Source organism: Sciurus carolinensis, chromosome 10 (assembly GCF_902686445.1).
Source record: "Sciurus carolinensis chromosome 10, mSciCar1.2, whole genome shotgun sequence".
Taxonomy (NCBI): Eukaryota; Metazoa; Chordata; class Mammalia; order Rodentia; family Sciuridae; genus Sciurus; species Sciurus carolinensis.
Genome location: NC_062222.1, coordinates 82,194,025 through 82,216,063, shown reverse-complemented (window position 1 = coordinate 82,216,063; position 22,039 = coordinate 82,194,025). Strand labels below are relative to the sequence as shown.

The following is a 22,039-nucleotide window of genomic DNA, read 5'->3' as shown; positions in this document are numbered from 1 at the left end:
ATAGAAGAAATTTAAACTACCCAAAGAATGAGGAACTTCGTAGAAAACAAAGAAGCACATGGCAGTCTAGATGAAACAAAGGTTATGTGAGAGAAAGGAACAAGAAAAAGATCAAGCAGGAGAGAATTCATAAAAGGAGATGACACCTAAAGGCACTACACTGGAGTGGCTTTGAATACCAAACTCACTTAAATTCAAAGACTTCAGAGTTAGGAGACACCTAACAGTTCTTAAAAGAAACTACTAAAGTGGTGGAGTGATTAGGAAGATTAACTTGATAATAGGTGGCCACTGAGAAAGAACAAGTTGACTACTAAAGAAAAACACAAGACAATCAGGTTTAGGTAGTCCAGAACATCTAGGGATACAATAGAATAAAAAGAAAGGTCTGGGGATGTACCTCAGTGGTAGAGTGCCCAAGTTCAATACCCAGTATCACCACACACACACCACACATACACTCACACACACACCAGAGAGTAATAGGAAGAGATGACTTCTTGCAATTTATATATTAAAACTAGTGAACATTTTGAAATCTATAGAAAATTTTACTCACAGTCTACAAAATGACAGGATTAAAAAAAGTATAGAATCCCTGAAATAGTGATCTACTACCCAATAACAAACTAAAATTACATTAGGAGATCAATGAGATATTATCAACCAAATCATTTTACTTATACACAGCTTTGTACTACGAACTATAAAAAGGAACAGTTTCTTTTACTTTCACCAATTCATATTTCTGCTTCTAAAGATAGTATGCTTGAATTTTTGGAAGTTTAAAGTATCAATAGATAGATTTTCATTATTCTTTTTTTCCTAAAAATGATTATGCCTGGCATGATATCACACAACACCTGTAATCCCAATGACTAGGTAGGCTGAGGCACAAAGACTGCAAATTCACAGTCAATCTCAGCAACTTAGTAAGATCCTGTCTCAAAATTAAAAAAATAAAAAAAATTTTAAAAAGGCTGGGATGGAGCTCCACTAATAACCCTCGGGTTTAATCCCCAATACTGCAAAAATAAATGCACACATACATACATACATAAGTTAATTTCTCTCTACAGAAGTAATAAACAAAAACAACAACACATAAGTAGCTACAATTGGTTACTCTTAATTGGATTTACAGTGAAAGATTAATACTGCAACTAAAATTTGAAAATACTATTTATAATAGCTTTCTAGAAGTTTACTTAGATTAGATGTCCAATGTGGATATTTATTAATTGCTTTTCCATAATACCTGTATTTGTCTACCTTCCAATGTTGCCAACAGAGTAATTATTTGCATATTGTTATCACTTGGTTTCACCAAAGGTGCTAAATTACAAATTCAGAGCCTTCAGTGATCACTAGACCATATGCTTCCTAGCAGAAAGGGAAAATACCCAAGAAAATGAGGATGAAAGAATTCTACCTTTCTAAATGCTGCCATAAGAGGAGTTATTTTGCGGTTATCTGCTGCATCTACATCTGCACCTGCTTGCACCAGTAACTGAACCACATCGAGGTGTCCACCATTTGCTGCTAGCCACAACGGAGTGTTCCCCTTCTTGTTACGTACATCAATATGAGCTCCCCTAAAAAATGAATGACACAGAGAGCACTGTCTTAAATGAAATGGAATGATACAGTAACAATAAAAACCAATTATGCCCATGTGAAAATTTCTGTAAAGATGAAAATTGCTATTCAAGAACCAAAATAGAATTTTCTCTCAGAATTACATTACAATTTCCAGCCATCAAATCAAATAAATTTCATATATCCAATAATTGATTTTATTTTAAAAATAATGACTGCATAATTCTGAGTTTCAAAATGTAAGAATATGTGAAATTTTGATGAGTAGAAGAATATCCTGTTAGTAGCATAATCAATATACTAATACAGTATGCTGGAAACAAAACCAGTATCCTGAGGCAATCATATCTGTTTCAGATTATTTCTATCCATGTACTTGGAGCATGTAGTGTCAGAAAAAAATGAGTCAAAGAATAAATGCACATTTAGCACTCAGTCAGCATGAAGGTAGATAAGAAGACTCATGGTAGTAAAAGTAGTTAATAAACATAGTTAATAGCAGTCAGTACCAAATACTACTGTTTAGGGTATCATGCAAAGGATCTTTAAGACTGTTAAAGTAGAAAATCCAAGTAAGGAAACAAACATATTTGGGAAACTGGCAGGCAACTTAATGTGAAAGTAGAAACTACCCTGGATCCTCTGATACCTTGAACAGTTCTACGACTGACACCTAAAAGTCTTAACTACTGTAAACAATAAGAAAATCAATAAGGATGTCTTAGATCATTGTCAGACTTTTAAGACTTGGGAGTAATACTCTGCAAAATTCAAATTGTATGAAAGACATGAATGTGGATGAAAACAACTGGATGCTCAAAGAGCTTACTATAGCACTTAAAAAGTATATGCACACAAGAAAGGAAGAAAAATAATTTTAGGTTGCATTGAAACAAATCAGACAATGTAGCATAGCCCTGGATGGGTGAAAAATAACAGGCTTGAAAAAAATACTTATAGTTTATATAAAAAGTAATCACATTTGATTTTTTAATAGTACAACTGCCCAGAAAGAATAGTAATAACTAATAATACTTATGCTCATATGTGAATAATTTAGTAATATCATACCTGCCAATGAGAAGCTCACAAAATTTATAATGCCCTTTATCTGCTGCTATGGTTAAAGCTGTATCTCTTGAGGAGGGCACTGGAGGGGCATTAACATCAGCACCTTTATCCAAAAGAACTCGGCCCACCTCTGCATATCCACCAGAAGCAGCTTCCATTAGTGGTGTGAGGCCAGTCTAGGTTTAGTGGAAAATAAAAAACATGTAATAGACTAGAAACAGCCAAAATGGTGTAGAATAACAATATGATGAAGCAATATGGGACAGCTTTTATAAATATTCACAACTAAATTTCTGCATCAAAACTTATTAGTCTGAATTACAATCTGATCTATTAAAAGATAATTACACCTAAAACCAATGATATTATAAAAAGGATCTGAATGAGATCCAAGCACGTGACCTCCATCTTGCACTAAATTTCTCCCTTCTCTTTCAAAATAGCACCTCTTTTTCAGCTGATAACCTTATTAACATTAATACCTATAAAAATGTATTGCTGAGTTATTTTCAGAGTTAATGCTTGACTGGGTTAAACAAATGATTTCCTTTATTATTATTATCATTATTATTATTAAGTTTTCAGTAATGGGGATTGAACCTAGGGGCACTTTATCACTGAGCAACATCCCCAGTCCTTTTTATTTTGTATTTGAGAAAGTATCTTGATAAATTGATGAGGATTTCACTAAATTGCAGAAACTGGCCTCAAATGTGTGATCCTCCTGCCTCAGTTCCCTAAATCACTGGAATTACAGGCATGTGCCACTGCTTGGATTTTGATTCAATATATATGTAGGAGATAAATGTTACTAGAAAGTACTAAAAATTACAATTATCATCTTGTTACTATACGCCTTAAATATGAAAGCAACAAATTCATGGGTAAATCTCAGATTTTTTCTTACCTTAGCTCTGTGTTCAACATTTGCTTTTCTATCAAGCAGAAGACTAACCACTTCAGTTCTTCCTTGGAAGCAGGCTAAAGTCAGGGCAGTGTTCCGATTGGTTTCTATTTGAGCATTTATATCAGAGCCCATGTCCAACAGGAGCTTAACAGCAGCTGTATGCCCATTCATAGCTGCTAACATCAGTGGAGAAATGCCCAATTTGCTACCAGTTCTGGTGGTGAGCATTTTGGGAAGAAGGAAAAAAAAATATATTTTACACTGAAAAACCAAATGATGATATAGAATTTTAATTTTTTAAATTTTTTTATTCTATTTTTTATTCAAAATTTTTTTTATTTTTACAGACATATTTTGATTCATTGTACATAAATGGGGTACAATTTTCCATTTCTATGGTTGTACACAATGTATATTCACACCATTCATGTAAGGTGATATACAATTTTAATGTAAGATTCTTTATTTTGCAGTGTTATTTAAAAATTTAACCATTTTTCTCAGGTCTAGTAAATCTTTCATATATTACCAAGTCTCCTTTAGAAATCTTTTAGATAGAACTTAATCTATTACTTTATCTCATTCTACATAATAACCTGAGCTAGAAAAATATTAAGTTCTTAAATGATGATGAACTTTTTTTTCTCTTTATTGTTGAGGCTACCCTCAAACTTGGAATCTTCCTGTCACAGTCTCCCAAGTCACCAGGATTATAGGCATGTGCCACCACATCCAGTTGGACATTTCGTCTCTAGGCCTGTATCTGCTTGCTTAATAAAAACTAAGAAAGAAGGGTCTGTGTTTAGTTCCATGGTATGAAATAAAGTATATGATATTTTTCAAGTTATATGTTGTTTTAATAACTTAAATAAATCTTAAAAATCTCTTCATAATGTACATTTTAAGGGCCTAAAAGTGTCATTAAAAAAAAAAAATAGGTGTTCTATAATTATCTGTAACATAACTATGTATCTAAATAAATGGCTTGCAGTGAAAAGAATAAAACTTGCCTAGAATTAATCTCAGCTCCTGCATTTAGTAATATTTTGATGATGTTCACATAACCACCAGAAGCAGCCAGGCTTAGAGGTGTGTAATCGGAAACATTCCTGTGCTCTTTATTTGCCCCTCGAGCTAACAATAGCTCCACCACCTGGAAAGAAAAAAAAGAAATAAATGGGTTTTCTTATGGTGAGTCACCTCCAAGGTATATATTTGTAATTTCTCCTTTTTTTTTGGTCTATTGTACAACCAAAAAATAGAATTTTTCTTCATTTATCCTCTGCCCAAAACTAGCCTCAAATGATAGCAAAAGCAGTCAACAAAGAGAGAGCTTGTCGAGTTAAAATCATTTAGAAATCTACTGAAAAGACGTAGTATGTTCATGGAAGACCTGGACCTCAAATTTGTTAAGAGATGCTACTCTGGAAATTAGTATAAAAATCTGTATTTCGGTGTTATGCCACCACATAGTAGTGAAGTAGAAGTAGTATGGGACAGATTTTTTCTGCATTTGTATATGTAAATGTATTTCAAATAATTTAAAAGCCTTTCAATATTTTTAAAAATTCAGAATAAAAGCTAATAACTATCTTTTAAATTTTATGAAAATTTATAAATATACAAGAGTTGAAAAGACTTTATATATATATATATGTATATATATATATAAATAAACTATCTAGATTTTACCATTAATATTGTATTATGTTAAGTCCTACTTATTTCTAGGTGTACAGTTTTACAAGTAACTAAAAGAACTTTTCCAAAAGTGGTTGTGCTATTTACACTCCCATCAACAATGCATGAGTTCTGGTTGTTCTACATCCTCAGCAACATTTTTTATAACCAGTCTTTAATTTTAGTCATTCTAGAGGGTATGTGGTAGTAACCCATTAGGTGTTAATTGCATTTCCCTGATAACTAAAAATAAGTGCTTATTAGTCATTCATATATCATTTGCCCCATGCCATTTAAAGTACAAAACAATCCTTTGACACAGGTATTAGGTATTTTCCTCTTCATTTTACAAATAAGACACAGGAAAATTAAGGTTGACTCCAAACCACAGCTAACTTCTAACTTTGCTCTTCCTAATAATACTTATTATTTCCCAACTCATGTTTTTGCTAATATTATTAAAGGTTATATTACTATAACATAATAATCATTATTTACTATATTATTCCGTTAGTACTTTTACTAAGGTATAAAAACTGGGAAATAATTATGCCTAATATATTAATGAAAATACTAACTGGGAAATAATAAATGTTTATAAACAATGCTTTCTCTCACTTATCAGTTTAAACTCTGTTTGAATAAAGCTATGCCAAATTTTAAATATGACTTTCACATTTTGCTTCAGAGTCAGTAAGTTCAGGTAGCTTGACACGGTATAAAAACAAAACAGAACAAAAAATGGCATTAGGCTAATTCCTTAAAATCAATACAGTAGAAAACTCTAAATTTCGAATGTGAAGTTTTCTGAATTTTATTATATAAAAACTTCTTTCTGAGTTAGTTAAATTATTTCAAAACACTTACTTGTTCCATGGACAATAAATTAAAGCAAAGGGGTGTTTCTAGGCAAAATTATTACCTGAAAGACTTTCATAATAAACCTCATCTGTTAAATTTCAATAAGACTATGTAATTAAGAAATTACAGCATCACACTGGTTTTATTATCTTCAAACAAAGGAACCAACCTACTTCTTTGATTCAACACTGAAAATTTTGTTAATATATGTAGCAAGTATGATTATCAATATGTATAACAATTGAAAATTTCAATTAAGGCACAATTTTACTTTTGTTACATTTCAAAAGAGATTTATAATTCTGATCAATATTTTATTATAAGCTTTAAAGTTCAATGGTATTTCACTGTAAAAATTTATGCCCTCATATTTGAATGTGGAATTGACAGGACTCTATTCTACCTCCTCCACTGAGGATTATGGAAGAATGAAATGACACAACCAGAAGAAACAAAATAGAAACAAGTCTTTGTTGTTTCTTGACAGATCAACCAGTAACAAGTGCATCTAACTATTCACACATATTTTATCTACTCCAAATTCAACAGGGAAAAATTATAAGGAACAGTCAACCAAAGAAAAGATGTCTATTAAAAAAATACATGTATGAATGTACATATATATGTTTACTTGTATTACTGTTAGTCATCAATTCCTCTAATCTTTGCTATGACTAGCGAAGAGGGAAGGGCTATATTAAAATGCTCAAATAGGAGATAATAATCAGTTAGCTGGTCAGAGGTTTTTTTTTTTTTTTGCGGTGCTGGGGATCGAACCCAGGGCCTTGTACTTGCAAGGCAAGCATTCTACCAACTGAGCTATCTCCCCAGCCCCTAGTCAGAGTATTTTTTTGATATAACATTTCAGGAATGATACTGACATAAAGGGTGGAATAACCAGAATACTGAACAATATGGAAAGGAATCTCTGGCTAATAACCAAAAGAACAGACACTCTTACCCCCAGAATGTAGGTACTTTTGGTGAACACAGACTCAAAATATCTGAACATACAAGTGGGTACAAATTCTTGTTCATTTGTTCAAAGAACAGAATTAAGAATAGTGGGAAAACCTGCCAACTTCATGGGAAAGGAGAGGAAGGGAAGGGAAAAAATATGACTTTTAAGTTCAGTAGGAAACTTATCTGGATGACTTGGGGTGCTTCCTAAACCTATGATTCAACTTTTCCTTATTGGAAAAGTTGTGACTCTACAGAGACAGCATACTGGTTTATTAAGACTTATATCACCAGTACATAAGAACAGATTGGGGTGGGGGGGATTAAGTTACCCAGATAATTTGTCCCCCTACCCTCACCCTCACTCCCAGTATTGGGAAGTGAACCCAGGGCCTTGAACAAGTTAAGCAACTGCTCTACCACTGAGTTAACAGTCCTTTTTATTTATTTTAGACACAGAGTCTCACCAAGTTTCCCAGGTTGGCCTCAAATTTGTGATCCTCCAAAGTAGCTGGGGTTACAGGCATGTATCACCACACTTAGCTATTCAGCTAATTTTTAAATGCCAGAAGATATACAAGTGAGTAAAAAGCTATAATTTCCTAGACCTACTTGATTAACACCATTTATTCTAAATTCTAAGACAGAAAAAGATAAGTGAAAATAAGCCCTGTTCATCAGGAGTTTTCTAATCTGATTTGGAATGTCTTCTGCCTTTCTTTTCTTTTGGTATTGGAGATTGAACCCAGCACTTTACTACCACTGAGATATACCTCTAGCTCTTTTTATATTTTATTTTGAGATGGGGATCCCACTAAGTCATTGAGGCTGCCCTTAAACTTTCAATCTTCTTGCCTCCTGAGTTCCTAAGATTACAGGCAGGCATGTCATTGCAATTGGCTTAAGTCTTTTTCTTATCTAAATGCAATACACAGGAATTCCTAAAGCAGGTACTACTTTTATATACTTTTTTTTTAGGATTCAAAAAAATACAACTTTTCTGGGAAGGTTGCTTACGTTAACACTGTATTTGCTAGTAAATAATAGTTGAATTACTGCAATAAACTACACATCAAACCCTTGTTCCTATAGACACAAAAATCATTTGCTAAACCAAGAGTTAAAAATTTACGCTAAAGGGAAATGTTACCTCCTGTCTGCCACCAGAGCAAGCCAATGATAGTGGTGTGTCCTTGGTTCTTTCTGATTGGGCTTCAATGTCTGCACCATTGTCCAGCAATATTTCCACAACGCCAACATGACCAGCTGTAGCAGCCAAGATGAGTGGAGTAAAACCTGGAGAAAAATAAAAATTTTACTATGTGCTAAACCAAAGAGCAATACTATGTTTGAATGTACCTAAGCATCAAAAAGGGGCTCAGAAGTAATATATCTAAATACTTACATATTTTTCACAAATATTACAGAAAATAAAATTAATAAAAGTGAGCCCTACCTTTCTTGTCTCGGTGTTCAATACTAGCTCCTCGCTCTAGCAGTGTTTGTACCAGTTCCTCATGGCCACCAGCACAGGCAAGCGTCAGTGCCGTGTCATGATTACTCTCAGTCTGTAAAAAATAAATATTTATTAGCTTATTAGATAATTTTAAAATGTCAATAGTAAAAACACAGATACATATATACCACTATTATAACAAGCATTTGAATAGTAAGGTTTATTGTCCCCCCCACCCCGACCCCCCAAAGTGGCCAACCAGTAACTTTTAAAAGAAAACTACCAATAACACTTGAACTGTATGGGCAATTCTTAAAGTAAACACCAGGGGAAAAAAGTATAACCTTCTACCATATACTAATTTCAACTACGTGATTAATGAAATAGTGTGGACTCACTTTTGCTTCAGGCCATTAATGGAATAACAGACTAGATTTATTTCCCTATCTTAAACAACTTAAAAAAAAAGACGACTATTTGAACGATGACTGTTTAGACAGCAGGACAGGGATCCCTGAAGATAGAAATGATTAACACAACTTAACTGCCTAAAGAGTTCCCAGGTGTAATGTAGGGAATGGGTGCCCAGAACCTGGCAATCTCCCCTAATGGAGAAGATAGTTTGGAGAGATCAAGTTGGCTAGAATTCATGGCGCAGATTACTGAAAAGGAGAGCACTGCAGAAAGAGAGTACTCTGGAGTTCTGCAGAGGGGTCTCCTCAAATCTTCAGCTGAGTTCTGATGAGCACATGTGCATGAGGAAATTATTGGAGGCCAGGAAAAGATCACCAGAAGGGATCAGGTTGAACACCCAAAGCTGGAACACAAGGCCAGGAATAGTTTGGTTCCTACCAACCAGAGTAGAAACACCTTAAAACACACAGGGTTTCAAGTAGAATCCTCAGTAGTGAGGCCAAATTAGTTGTTCTGGACCCATCTAACAAAGCTGAAAAGCAAGTCTTGAAATGAAAAAATAGTTTCCAAGTAACTTAGCTGTGTTTAAGACCAAAGCCCCCAAATACTTAAAGGAACAAAAAATATATGAAGTACTCTGTGTACTTTGAAACACCAAGACTATTATAGTTGAGACATGACAAGTCAATATACAATTTAACATCTGCTATGATAGTGACCAATACCGAATTTACTAGTAGTCATAATCTATCATAGTTTAACAGCTGACGTAGTCAAGTATCTAAATTTTTAAACATTTAGTACTCCAAACTTGTATTGTCTAAAATGATAATGACTAGTGTTATATGCATAATTGAACTTGAACTATGGCTCATGACTACAGCTATGACTGAGGGAATTAAATTTTTATTTCATTTTAATTGAATAACTGATAGTCGATCTATTAGAAAACTTTTTAGGGCATATGGAAAAACTTGAATAAATGAATCTACTTTCCTGACTATACATTTAATCAAAACCAAATATGTGAGTATTTGCAGTGCAAATTCAAATTAGATATATTTTAAAAGAATAATAATCATGGAACTGGGAGCAAGGGTAGATTTCTGGAATGAGGGACTTTTGGTAGTAAAAATACAAAAAAATCTCAGAAAAACCATGATGAGTTAATCTCTTAACTACAGAAATACATATTACACATATGTATCTCTACCAAACTGTGTTATGTGCCCATCACTCTCAAAGGACTAAAAATTTTTAGAAGGTAATGAAAGTGTTTGCATTCTCCACCTGTAAGTGATGCTTTGCCCAGAAATTAATAACTGGTAATTAAGTAGAATAAATGACAATAGCTGTAAAATGTCACAGATTCAGAGATTATTATTAAAAGAAAGGAATATATATATATATTTGAAATATTTAGTTTCTATACGTTTATAATATTTAATGTAATAAATACAAAAAAGGCATATCCTCCCAGAATGTAAATCACTCTAAGAAACCAACTCCATTATAAAAATAAAAACGAGACAAAAGGCAAAATCGATAGAGTCAAGAAATAAGAAAAAGCCTACTAGTCAGTGATGAAGAGGGAGACCGCAAAAGCTGCTCTGCAGAAGAGGCTGGCAGAGAGCAGAGCTACTGACTGCAGAGATCAGGGATGGCCACAAGGGAGAGATGCACCAACTACAACAATGGAGAAGGACATGAAACTTACATGAGTGACAGCTCTGATTGTGTTATAGTATTTGATCTTCATTTCAGGTTTATAAAAAAGAAATTATTATGTCTGATTTCAGAGAAAAAGAGACAAAATGGGGAGAGTAACTTTCTGATGTCCACACAGCTAATAACTGGTAGAGATGGGCTTAAAAAACCAAGAGGATTTTCTTGATAACAAAATTCTGCTCTTACCATTACATCATAAGCAGCCCTAACACATTGCAGATTGAGGTGAATATAATGTTAAGCGTTTCTGTTTTATGTCCTCTCTGTTAGTGCATATGCAATCTGTAGACAAGTCAACTTTATGATGAAGTTTATAAGGTTTTAAAAATTCTTTCAGGGCTAAAGGACAATTTATGAAAGCTATGCTGATTTAGAAAAAGAAGACATTCAAAATTTGAAAAAGATAAGCATGAAAAATTTTAGTGGATCAGTAACGTATTTTCCTGCATTAGAAAACAAAAATTAAATTATTAAGTACCTTTGATAATCAAAGAACTCTGCTTCATACTCTAAGGTTGACAAAGAAAATATAGGCCCTGCTCACTAAGATATTACTGATTTCTGTACAGGGCAAACTTAAGTTCAAAGTATTAAAAGAAGTAAAAACAATGTATTATGAGTTTGGAAAAGGAAAAAAATATTTGAAGTTGAGAAAGGAAAGCAGGTCAAATTCCCTGAGGAATCGAACTTAAAAGAGAACAGCTCCACTGTATTTCTACATTAAGGAGAAATTAAAGGAACTAATATTTTATGACACTCTTTTAAGACAATAAAAAACAAGTTTCTGAAGTGAGGTATCCATATCCCAAATAACCTGCAGAATCCCCAGTGATATTACCCTGTTTCACAATACATCAATAAACAAATTAACTGATATAAAAGTTTGGGTTGATGGCAACATGACAGACAAGATACAGAAAAAAATAGGTATTCTGAATATTGCCAGTCAAAATAATAATAGTACAAACAATGAGTTTCTGGAGGCAAAGTACTGCTTAAAGGAAAGATCTTTCACTTGAAGTATGTCCCACATTATGTGGTGGTCAAGAAGTTATATTCTTTGTCATGTATCTAAGAAGGTTTCAAACCTGAAAAATGTAAAAGATGACCAGTGCTTTCTTAAAGAGTTCATATAGGTTTACATTCCAAAGAAAGTTTTCATTTAGCCCATAGCATATAATACACCAATTCATACCTAACAGGTGTTACTGCAGTGAAGTTTGTCTTTAAAAATGATAAAATTGTATTCAACATAAATAATAATATATAAGTTCTCCCTATGACTATTTAAGTTTGGAAAATAATTCACAGTGAAAAAAGAAAAAAAAAAAAACCGAATCACAAGACAGATGGCAAGGCTGAAGGAAAAGGCAACTTTTAATGAGCTGATATCCACCTTCTCTAAAAAATAAGATGCATATTAATTAGTCTTTAAGTAATTAAATTACTTTGGAAACTATGTTACAATTCCAAACATCTCATTCTCTAATCTAGTCAGGTTACATGTGAGTTTAAAAAGTAAAATTGCACTTTAGGGTATCCAATAAATGAAAAAATGAATAACCTATTTCAAACTAGTTCATATGAATATGCAGAATGCATGTATTCTAAAGTAGAAATATTTCAGTGGCAGCTTACTACATATAACTGAACTAATTTTTCCCAACCTCCTTAATTTCTCATTAAATCACTACAATGAAACTCTTCTCTATATTGTAAAATCAACAGAAATAGATAAAAATATCCAAATGATATTTAAGACATTAAAAGTAGAACATAATTTCATATATTTTACAATTTAAGTCTTCAAACATAGATGACTTTTTGTGTGTGGTACTGAGGTTTGAACCCATAGCTTTCGGAATGCTAAAGAAGCCCTTTACCACTGAGCTACACCCTCTAAGTCTCAATTGATATATGTCAAGTTAAAGTTACTATCTGCCCTCCTTAAAAGATAATAATGCATATGTTAATTATTAAAAACTGGGGAAAAAAGCAAAATTGCCTAAGGAAGTATTTTATTTTAAGTATGTTAAGTATTTTAAGTATTTTTAAGTATTTACTTAACATCAATAAAAGGTTTTAGAAGTATGAGAAAAACAAAGGCAAGCAGGTGAGAAATATATGAAGAAAGTGGGTTTGTTGGTATATGCCTATAGTCTCATCTACTCAGAAAGTTCTTCCAGATCTAGCCTGAGCAACTCAGCAAGACAATCTCAAAATTAAAAATAAAAGGGATGAGAATGTGGCTCAATGGTACAGTTCCCTGGATTCAAATCCTACTATCACGAAAAAATAAATGTGTGTGTATGGCTGGTTGTATGTGTATGTGTAAATATATATGAAGAAAGATGAGGGACATATGACAACAAAAATGATGTTGGAATAACTTCTTGAGGTCTTTTGCTGCTGTTGTTTTTCTATGCTTTTTTTTTGGGGGGGGGGGGGACAGTTTGAGGTACTATGTTACCCAGGGCCTCACACATGCTAGGTGAACATTCTACCACTGAGCTAGACCTCCTACCATGGAGTAAGTTTTATCAGCCTGAACAAACCAACTGGTTCTTTCTCACAGTTAGTGGTGACTAGACTCAATCAAACTTCACACACATACACAAAACATCAGTTAACTCAGAGATATTCTAAACCTTCAAGTAAGATTTATGATTTCATACAAAACCTGCAGTATTGGTTTATTTATTTGGCTTTGGGGACTGAATCCATCACTTTGAACTTGCTAAGCACATACCCTACCACTGAATCATACCCCCAGTTCCAAAATCTGTGGTTTAAAAAAAAACCCTAGTTGATTCCTAATTTCTATATGTACAGTACTCAGGAATAAAGACCAGAGCCATACTGTTTAAAGTTATGGTAAAATAGTACCCCAAATAATTCCTTTGAGTTATTTACTGATTTTTTCTGAAAACATATTTTAGTAATAGAACAATATGTGGTATTAAACTTAAAATTGAGACTATCCAGACAGACCTGATTCAATAAAACCATTACGAGAGTAGGCAAGCCCATGGCACACTCTTGCACACAGAAGGTGATTTCTAGTTGAAAAACATGGGTTTCAGGAACCTTATACAGAATGCAAACTCTTTAGTATTCTTCCAGGTACAGAAATTAAATATAGGGTTCCTGCTAATTCTTGTTAAGAACATTAATTCCTGTCTAAAATTTTCAATTAAAGGAGTTTAAGGACTGACCATATTGCAGAACCATTATCATTGTATAAAAGGAGTCAAATGTTGAAACTTTAAAAACATAACATTTCTTTTATTCACTTTTCTCATCTATAAACTGAATAATAACAGTACCTACTTCATGAGGTTAAATAAAAAGACTAAATTAAAGAAGTTAAAAAATAGTAGCAGGGCATTCCTAACATAAAATTTGAAATTTTGTGCTGACATCATGCTTGAAAAGTCTTAAATTTTGGAATTTCAGATTTGATGACAGATGCTTAACTAGTAAGATCTATGCAAATATTCTCAAATCTGAAAAACTCAGAAATATATAACACTTTTAAGAAGGTCCCAAACATAAGAAATACACAATCTTATTTTTAAAGTACTAAATAAAGAAAAGATCTAACTATTTGAGGAAAATACAGTTTCTCAAAAAAAGATGACGCTTGGTATTTTTCATTATATCATTTACCTGCTACAACAGCCTTGTCATATATAAACTAAAAAATCCAGTATGTAAGAGCTGACATTAACGTTTCTTTGAAAATTTTCAGATGGATTATACACAAAAGAATCTATTTTTATCACTTAAAATTTCCTGCTTGATATAAAAACTAGTAAAATTTTTAAAATAAATGAAAAAGACAAAAAGTGGTGAACAATTATTTCTGAATATTACTGTGGTATTTCCTCTAATATAGGAATTTATAACATCTAAGCACTTAGGCTAAACTGCACAGAAAATAATTTAACTCAGGCTGGGCAGAGTGCCACACACCTATAATCCCAAAGACTTCAGAGACTGAGGTAAGAGGATCCCAAGTCCTTGTTGAACTCTGGAACTTCCTAAGACCCTGTCTCAAAATAAAAAGGGTCAGCAGTATAGCTGAGCAGTAAAGCAACCCTGGGTTCAACCCCCGGTACCACCAGAAGAAAAAAGTAATTTAACTCAGGTTAGGCTAATTCAACAAATGAAAAACTTCAACATAGAAATCAGTTAAAGAGGAATATTTCTAACGAGGCAGGCAAATCTTTCTTTTTAAGCATTGCTACTATGCTTAAAAGGCGAAAATTTGATAAATTACCTTTCAAGGAAATTAATTTATAAAATAGTGATGACTGGTTGACTGGTATAGTTGGGTAAAATCATTTCATCCTGACTACAATAATTTCAAGTTTGGTAAAATGATGATCACACTTAGACATAATTTTTCTGTGTCTATTTTGTTTGAAAACATTTTTCTTAAATGTTTAATTTTATTTGTGTATCAATTCTTGCCCCTGTAAATATTCAAAAAATATTTATGGCTAAATATAATAGGTTTAAAGCAAAAACAAACAAACAAAAAATAAGTAAGTAAAAAGTAAAAAAAACCAGGGGGAAATAATACAAATTCAATACCAAGTTCAACCCAACCCAATTATACACTGCTACCAACATTAACTGTAACTAACTATGGTTCAACACATGTATGTCTCTAATTGTTTTGGTTGTTTAAAAAAGAACGTACAGTATGGTACTTAAGAGTGATATCTTTATATTTACATATAAATATATATTTATATATATAAAAAAATAAACATATATAAGTGGGGATTGTATATATTAGGCAAGTGCTCTAACACGGAGTTATACCCCCAGACCAAGAGTGATGTCTTTGAAGTCCAACAGACAATCTGGGTCCAAGTTTCACAACTTCTTAGCTAAATGAAGTGACTAACAGCAAAATGCATGATTTCTTTTCAGTGTAAAGAAGACTAGCTACTTCATATATGTATGTGTGTCTAAGGATTAGGAAGAAATAATTCCTTAAAAATCGTCTTGGCAATTTTAAGTATTCAGGGAAAAAAGTCATTAACACATATAAAACAACAGACATTTGATAAACAAGAAGAGAAGTAAAACTCCCTTTTCACAGTGTTACCAAGAAATATTAGAGTAAAAAAAATATTTTATTTTTAATAGGTTAGGAATACATACGCTTAATGACATGCACACAAGTGCTCGCACACACACACGCACACACACACACACACACAATTCCTGAAATTCAGGTTTTTCTATAACATAAACTCCCTCAGACTAAGTATTAATCAAAATATAAAAACTATATAAACTGCAAACATTTTCTCAGTTCTGAAGTCAATCAACCTTCACCATGCTCAACAGTCTTGTAAGTTAGGCCTCTTTGCCTTTCTTCAGGGCAAAACACAATTTCACTTTATCCTGGGAATTTCACAGTAAAATAATGCTTAAAAGAAATTGTTTCATTAATAGTTCTCAAGTTTTCTAAAGCATAACTTAAAAATGGTAACTTTTTTCACTTCCACACTATTCCTTCAGATAATCCAAAAAGATAATAAGTGCTTCTAATTCCCCCATGGAATCACTTCACAGCTAAATTTTACAGACACAGATAGAGATTCACTACATGTTTCAATTAGCAAGATTAAAATCTTTAAAAAATGATACATAAACGCAACTGAGTATATGTGATAGAGATACTGTCAATAAATGTTAGGACATTTTTATTTCATATGAAACCCCTTATACATTTTAAAGTATGTATTCTAATTTAGTATTAGAAGGAAATACTAATCTAAATATTTCTTTTTATATTATACCACTCTAAACTAGAACAAAATTTTAAAAGAAAAAACATTATGTGGTAACTCTGGAAACCAGAACATCACAAAATTATCAGTAATAGTCTCTATTAGGTATTTTATTTAAAAAAAAAAGACACGATTTTAAATTTATAATTGTGGCTCAAGGTTTGACAAAGCAGTCTAACAAGGCTTAAACCACTGAAACTTAACATTTTTAATGATGGTATAATTCTTGTAAAAAACATATCTCTTCCTTAATTTGGAGCTTACCTGTGCATCAATATCAATGGCAGGGTAGATAGGTAGCATGGCTGAAGGAGAGATGATAGGACTTGGAGTTGGAGTCTGAGGTTGGGAAATGGAAGCAGCGATACTGTGGGTAGGAGTGTTTGACATTGCAGATGCTCTTCCACTGACTGCTGTTGAACAAAATAACTGTACTTAATAAGGATGAAACATTGTTAGGTAATAGTTAATTATTTATTAGAAAATATTAAGGAATTTTTAAAATAAAATGTCTATGGTAGACTACTACAGCACTAACAACAACTCATGTTCCTGATTTTAACTGGACAATATAAATATGTAGAGAGAGTAATCCATTTTCTAAATTACAATCCAGTTGAAAGACAAATACCCCTCCTATAAAAGTAGTCATAAAACTTTACTTCAAAACAACAGTGAAAACAAAAATATTTTCATGTACTAAAATTAAATATAAATGTAGAATTATTTATCTTCTTAATTAGTAATAAAATAAAATAAAAGGTAAAATAGTTCAGATCAAAAGGGGAAAATAAGTGGGTTTTTATTTTTTTTCACTTGCCAATTTCATCGTACATTCTAGAACTAATGAAAGCAATTATCACTATATGGGGAGACCCTTGTTAGATAATTATTCCAAAACCTCATTTTTTTTTTATATTAACTACAGATGGGGAATAATATGACTCTACACTGTAGCTCTACAATGTAATTTTTCAAATATAAAAACTTGATCCTCACATAGAAATAAATTTTCTTACATGAAGAATTATTCTGAGGGTGGGTAAAATGTCCAACAATCAATCTGGCAATCACACTGATATATGAGGACAAAATTAAAAGAAACAAATGTATACACACAACAGTCCTGCAAATATGGGTTATCATTAGTACTTTTAACTAGGATTTTGCTGTGATGTTATTTTTATCCAAATAGGTAATGTAAGCGATAGCTAGTTAAGTCAGTACTTGAAATGGGAGAATGCCAAAGATGGTGCATAGGATATAATGAAGATTCAGCTGAAGATAATTTATTTCCTCATTGACTCAATTCTGGAATTAATATGTGAACATTATTCCTTTTCACCCCCCTAAATGCCATAATATATAAGTAAGGGCATTAATTTTTGAATGGTCAACAGGACTGTGGATGTGTGTTACCAAAGTAGTTATCAACTACATCAAACAGAAAGCAATCATGATTCACAACTGGATCTGAATCCAGTGAAAAGAGGTTACGATCCTGCCAAGAATAAAACTGAAATTGATCTTATAACAATTATAAACGATTGTTAATTAAGAAATCTGCTTTACATAAAATCCTTAATTCAGGCACAAACATACACTATACATTATAGCAACACACATTCTACAATTATACATTTTAAAGTTCACTTAAAAGTCAAAGTAAAATGAAGGAGGAAACAAAACACTGTTTGAATCCTTAGGGATTCAGACCAAGAGAAAAGGGCATGTAAAATGATTATCTAATGACTATAATATTATTGATTTTGTAGGTTAAGAAAAATATCAAGTAAGTTAATATACATATTCTACATATAAATTTAAAAATCATATAAAATATATAGTTCTTAAAATAGACTCCATATCTTCTTTGACTAGATATTCACAAACAGAAAATTAAATACAAAAAGTAGCTTAAACAGGAGGAACACCAGTCTGTCCAAATCATTGATATTTGTTTCGTGACACTAAATGGGTTAAAAAAAAACCCTACGTTTTAGTGTTGAATGACTAAATTATAATTCAACTAGAATAATTTATTATAAAGGGTCTACTAAAATGACATTTTTTCAAATTGGTTGTTCTTATCAACATATCAAAAGGAGATGGGAAAAAAATCAAATTCTCTTACTTAACTTTGAGGTACCTATGAAACTAGTTTACTAAAACTAAATCAGCTGCCTATCACGATCTGAAAAGTAATGAATATAAATATTTAAGTACCTGAAGGAATTCTGGTATAAATCTTTAAATGTGGGCCTTCATTTTCAGGTTAGTTTTAGAAAGAGAAAACCGCATGTCCAGAAAAATTTTAAGATCAGGATAGGAAAGGGGGAACTTAAGATCATAGCAAAGGTGTTAAGGCAGGTTAAACAAGAAACTAATTTTGTTTTGCCAAGTATGGAGCAAAGATTGAGATTTTGATTAGCTTAGTACTAGAGAAAAGGAGATCAAATCTTTAAAGAGCAGTCTAATAAACGAGGACTCAGTAATAAATAACGGGCTTATCCTAGAGGTGGAAAAGAAGTCTACAAGACTAATGTGGCTATAATACATTAGGAACCCAAAGAAATAAGTAGAAGTGAGCATTAGTCAACTGAAAGGATATATACTACCAAAGAAGTTTAAAGAATGAAGGTGCAGAAAAAGAGTGTATGAGGTTGTGTATTTGATTAAGTATGCACACCTGCACATGCGCCTGGGAACATGAGTGGTACTAAGGATTGGTTGCAGGTAGATAATTTAATTCTGCTCTTCCTCCTGGCTGTTTCTCCTCTTTCATAAATGAGAATAAGAAAGAAAGAATTTTTATAGTATGTCTTATATAAGTTATACCTGAAACACAGACAGAAATTATGTGGGGACTATGAATCAACAGAAAAACTACTTTACAAATCTGATAATTCTCAACAGCATAAAAACCATACAACTGACAAATCATTGTTGACAACTATGCCCAAGTACATTAGGTAAACTGAGTATATAAAAATTTTAAACACTGGTAAAGAATGTCCATTCTTAATTTAAGTGGATAAGTAACACTTAACTCTATATATCTTTGCTAGTCAGACTGATAAAATAGAACACTATTATGATCTATGTTAATGGCCAGGGACACAGGACTTAAGGATTTATGGCCACTATGCTCCAGTTTTCACAGAAAACTTTAAATTTTATTACTTATTATATAACCAGTTAGTGGTAATTAGCAGTAATTTTCAAATCTATAGAAAAATCTTACACTCATCAATATTTGGAATTTTTACAGTTCTTACTATTAATTATTGCTAGCATTTCTTCTAATGTAGTTATTTCAAATTAAGATTAGCAGAGATCTTCAATTTGAAGCAGAGGTCTTTCATTTGAAAATGAAGTAGAACTCTTCATTTCACCTATTACTGCTTCCACATATTACTGCTAAGATGGTACTAAAAAGGGAATAGGAAAATTTAGACCAGTTTTAAACACAAACTGTCTCTTTAACTGGTTTCTTAGTTTGTGAAAACTAGTAAATATCTAAACACTACAGAATTCATTTTCTTTTATTCTTTTAAAAGATAAAATTTACATAATGTATAATCTCATCACAATATGTATTACTGAAAAATAGTTTTAAAAGTAGAAAGTCAGCCATCCGAGTATAGACAAATGAATAAAAAAGGGGGAGAAATCAGAAGAAAATTATCAAAATACAACTTATTCCCTTTGTTTTTTGTTTTTCTTTCCAAATTTCCTTCCTTTCTTCAAATGACCTTTCTCAGTACAGCATTCTTATGGTATATAACCCTATCAAATTTCATTCCACTACTTTGTTACAGAACTCACAAAAAGTAAGCACCAAAATAAAAAGCATTAAAACAGCCTTCTAAAGAACTTCTCGCCAATGAAACTAAATATAATAAAATAAAATTTCTCTGCTGCACATTTAAAAATATATCATTTATGATAGTGTCAGGGACAACATCTTCCCATAATACAGTTAGAGACTATACATGAACATTCACAGGAGATAAAATCACTGACAATACAGTATAAGCAAACCCTATGTTATTTGGTACTTTATTAATGTTGTAAAGGTACTTAATTTTTTTGTTGTTGTTTGTTTTTAAATATCCATCAGGTTTGAAGTCTCATACATTAGGATATAAAGTATTTTTATTCACAGATTAAATAAGCTTCCTGATGTGTCCTACTAGTTTTTTACTTCAACTTTTATTAATTTTCCAGTTTGTGTGAATACTGAAGCAAAAAAGCCAAAATTCAATTTTAGTGTCCTGAACTTAAGTGGGGTGGGGGTGGGGTGGGGGACAAAAACAAAAACAAAACAAAACAAAAAAAGCAAAAAGCAAATATCAACCCAAATACAGAAAAAACCTAGACCCCCTGGCTACTCAGCTAAGCCAGAAAGCTTCAGTCATTTGTATTGAATGAAACCAATCTTTAATTCAACCTGTATCCGTCTGAAAACTTCAAGATTGAACTAGTATTTCTAAAGATATACATGGGTCAAGAGTCCAAAAATAGTTTTCAAGTTGGGTAATGGCAAAAAAATTCTGGCACACTCTTACTCGCCTTAAGCAAATCATATTTGATACCTGCTCATAACAATATAAACCCACCTGCCATGATGTCATCCAGCGTGTCATTGAGGGTCTGAGCAGGGCTGGCTACCATTAACCCTTGTTGTGTTTCTGTCAGAATTCCTTGCCCCAGCCCTGCCAACTGTGCTTGGCCCAGTACTGGCTGTCCAACTATCACTCCTTGCAGTTCTGTAAGATTTGCGATGGACCCTGGAGGCAAGGGACCTGCCGCCAGAGGCAAAGCTTGAGGCATCGCCAGAGGCTGGATTGGTGCAAAACCCATCTGAGCAGCAGTCTGCTGGGGTTCATCTTTAAGCAAAACAGGATCCACTTGCTGTAACCGAGCATAGTCTCCCTCCGAAAGCTGTTCTCCAACCCCAACAGGAGTTAGTAGTCCCAGGTGTTGGCAAGACTGTTGCTGTTGCTGCTGAAGTTGAATTCTTTGAGCTTTAACCTCTAGATATTGCTTTTTAAGCTGCTGCTGAGTTTTGAGTTGTAACTCTCGTTCTACTTTCTGTAGTTCCTCCAAAATCTTTTGTTTCTTCTGAATTTGTTCCTCCCTCGTTTTGTTCAGTTCCTCGATCTTCTCCTTGGTAAGTTGGTCAGCATGTGCCAGTTCCAAGGACTGCAGCTGTGCATTCTTTTCTATGGCTTCTTTTATCCTCTGTTCCAGTTCTGTTAACTTTCCCTGAGCCTCTTCTACAATGCTCTCTGGAGACTGATTGGTGATGTAACCCTGTACATCCTGGCTGTTTGCTGGCAAATGGCTGCTGGACTTTTGTTTAGAAGCAGCTGTGTGAAAAAGAAACCCCCTCAGAAGTGCACATGAATGGCATCCTCATTACAGAGTTACTGTTGGGAGGTTTAGTGCCAACAGTTATGCACCAAGTTATCATATTCATAGAAGGTGAAAATGCACTTTTAAGGAGTTAAAAACAAGTCCACCTTCTTTATCATAAATATAAAA

General features: G+C 32.8%; 1 protein-coding gene across 6 annotated transcripts in view; it reads right to left on the bottom strand.

Annotated features, from left to right (window-relative positions):
* Positions 1-22,039, bottom strand: part of Ankrd17 (ankyrin repeat domain 17) — a 149,463-nt gene that overhangs the window by 33,795 nt on the left and 93,629 nt on the right. For 3 of the 6 annotated variants that reach the window (XM_047565758.1, XM_047565760.1, XM_047565761.1), the window contains exons 15-22: positions 21,112-21,864; positions 16,754-16,902; positions 8,535-8,646; positions 8,229-8,374; positions 4,588-4,730; positions 3,578-3,791; positions 2,671-2,846; positions 1,433-1,595 (exon numbers count right to left, since the gene is read on the bottom strand). In XM_047565758.1, the coding sequence (XP_047421714.1) occupies positions 1,433-1,595; positions 2,671-2,846; positions 3,578-3,791; positions 4,588-4,730; positions 8,229-8,374; positions 8,535-8,646; positions 16,754-16,902; positions 21,112-21,864 (1,856 nt within the window). The remainder of the gene's footprint in view (positions 1-1,432; positions 1,596-2,670; positions 2,847-3,577; positions 3,792-4,587; positions 4,731-8,228; positions 8,375-8,534; positions 8,647-16,753; positions 16,903-21,111; positions 21,865-22,039) is intronic. The other 3 variants (XM_047565759.1, XM_047565762.1, XM_047565763.1) reach the window with 3 other exon arrangements.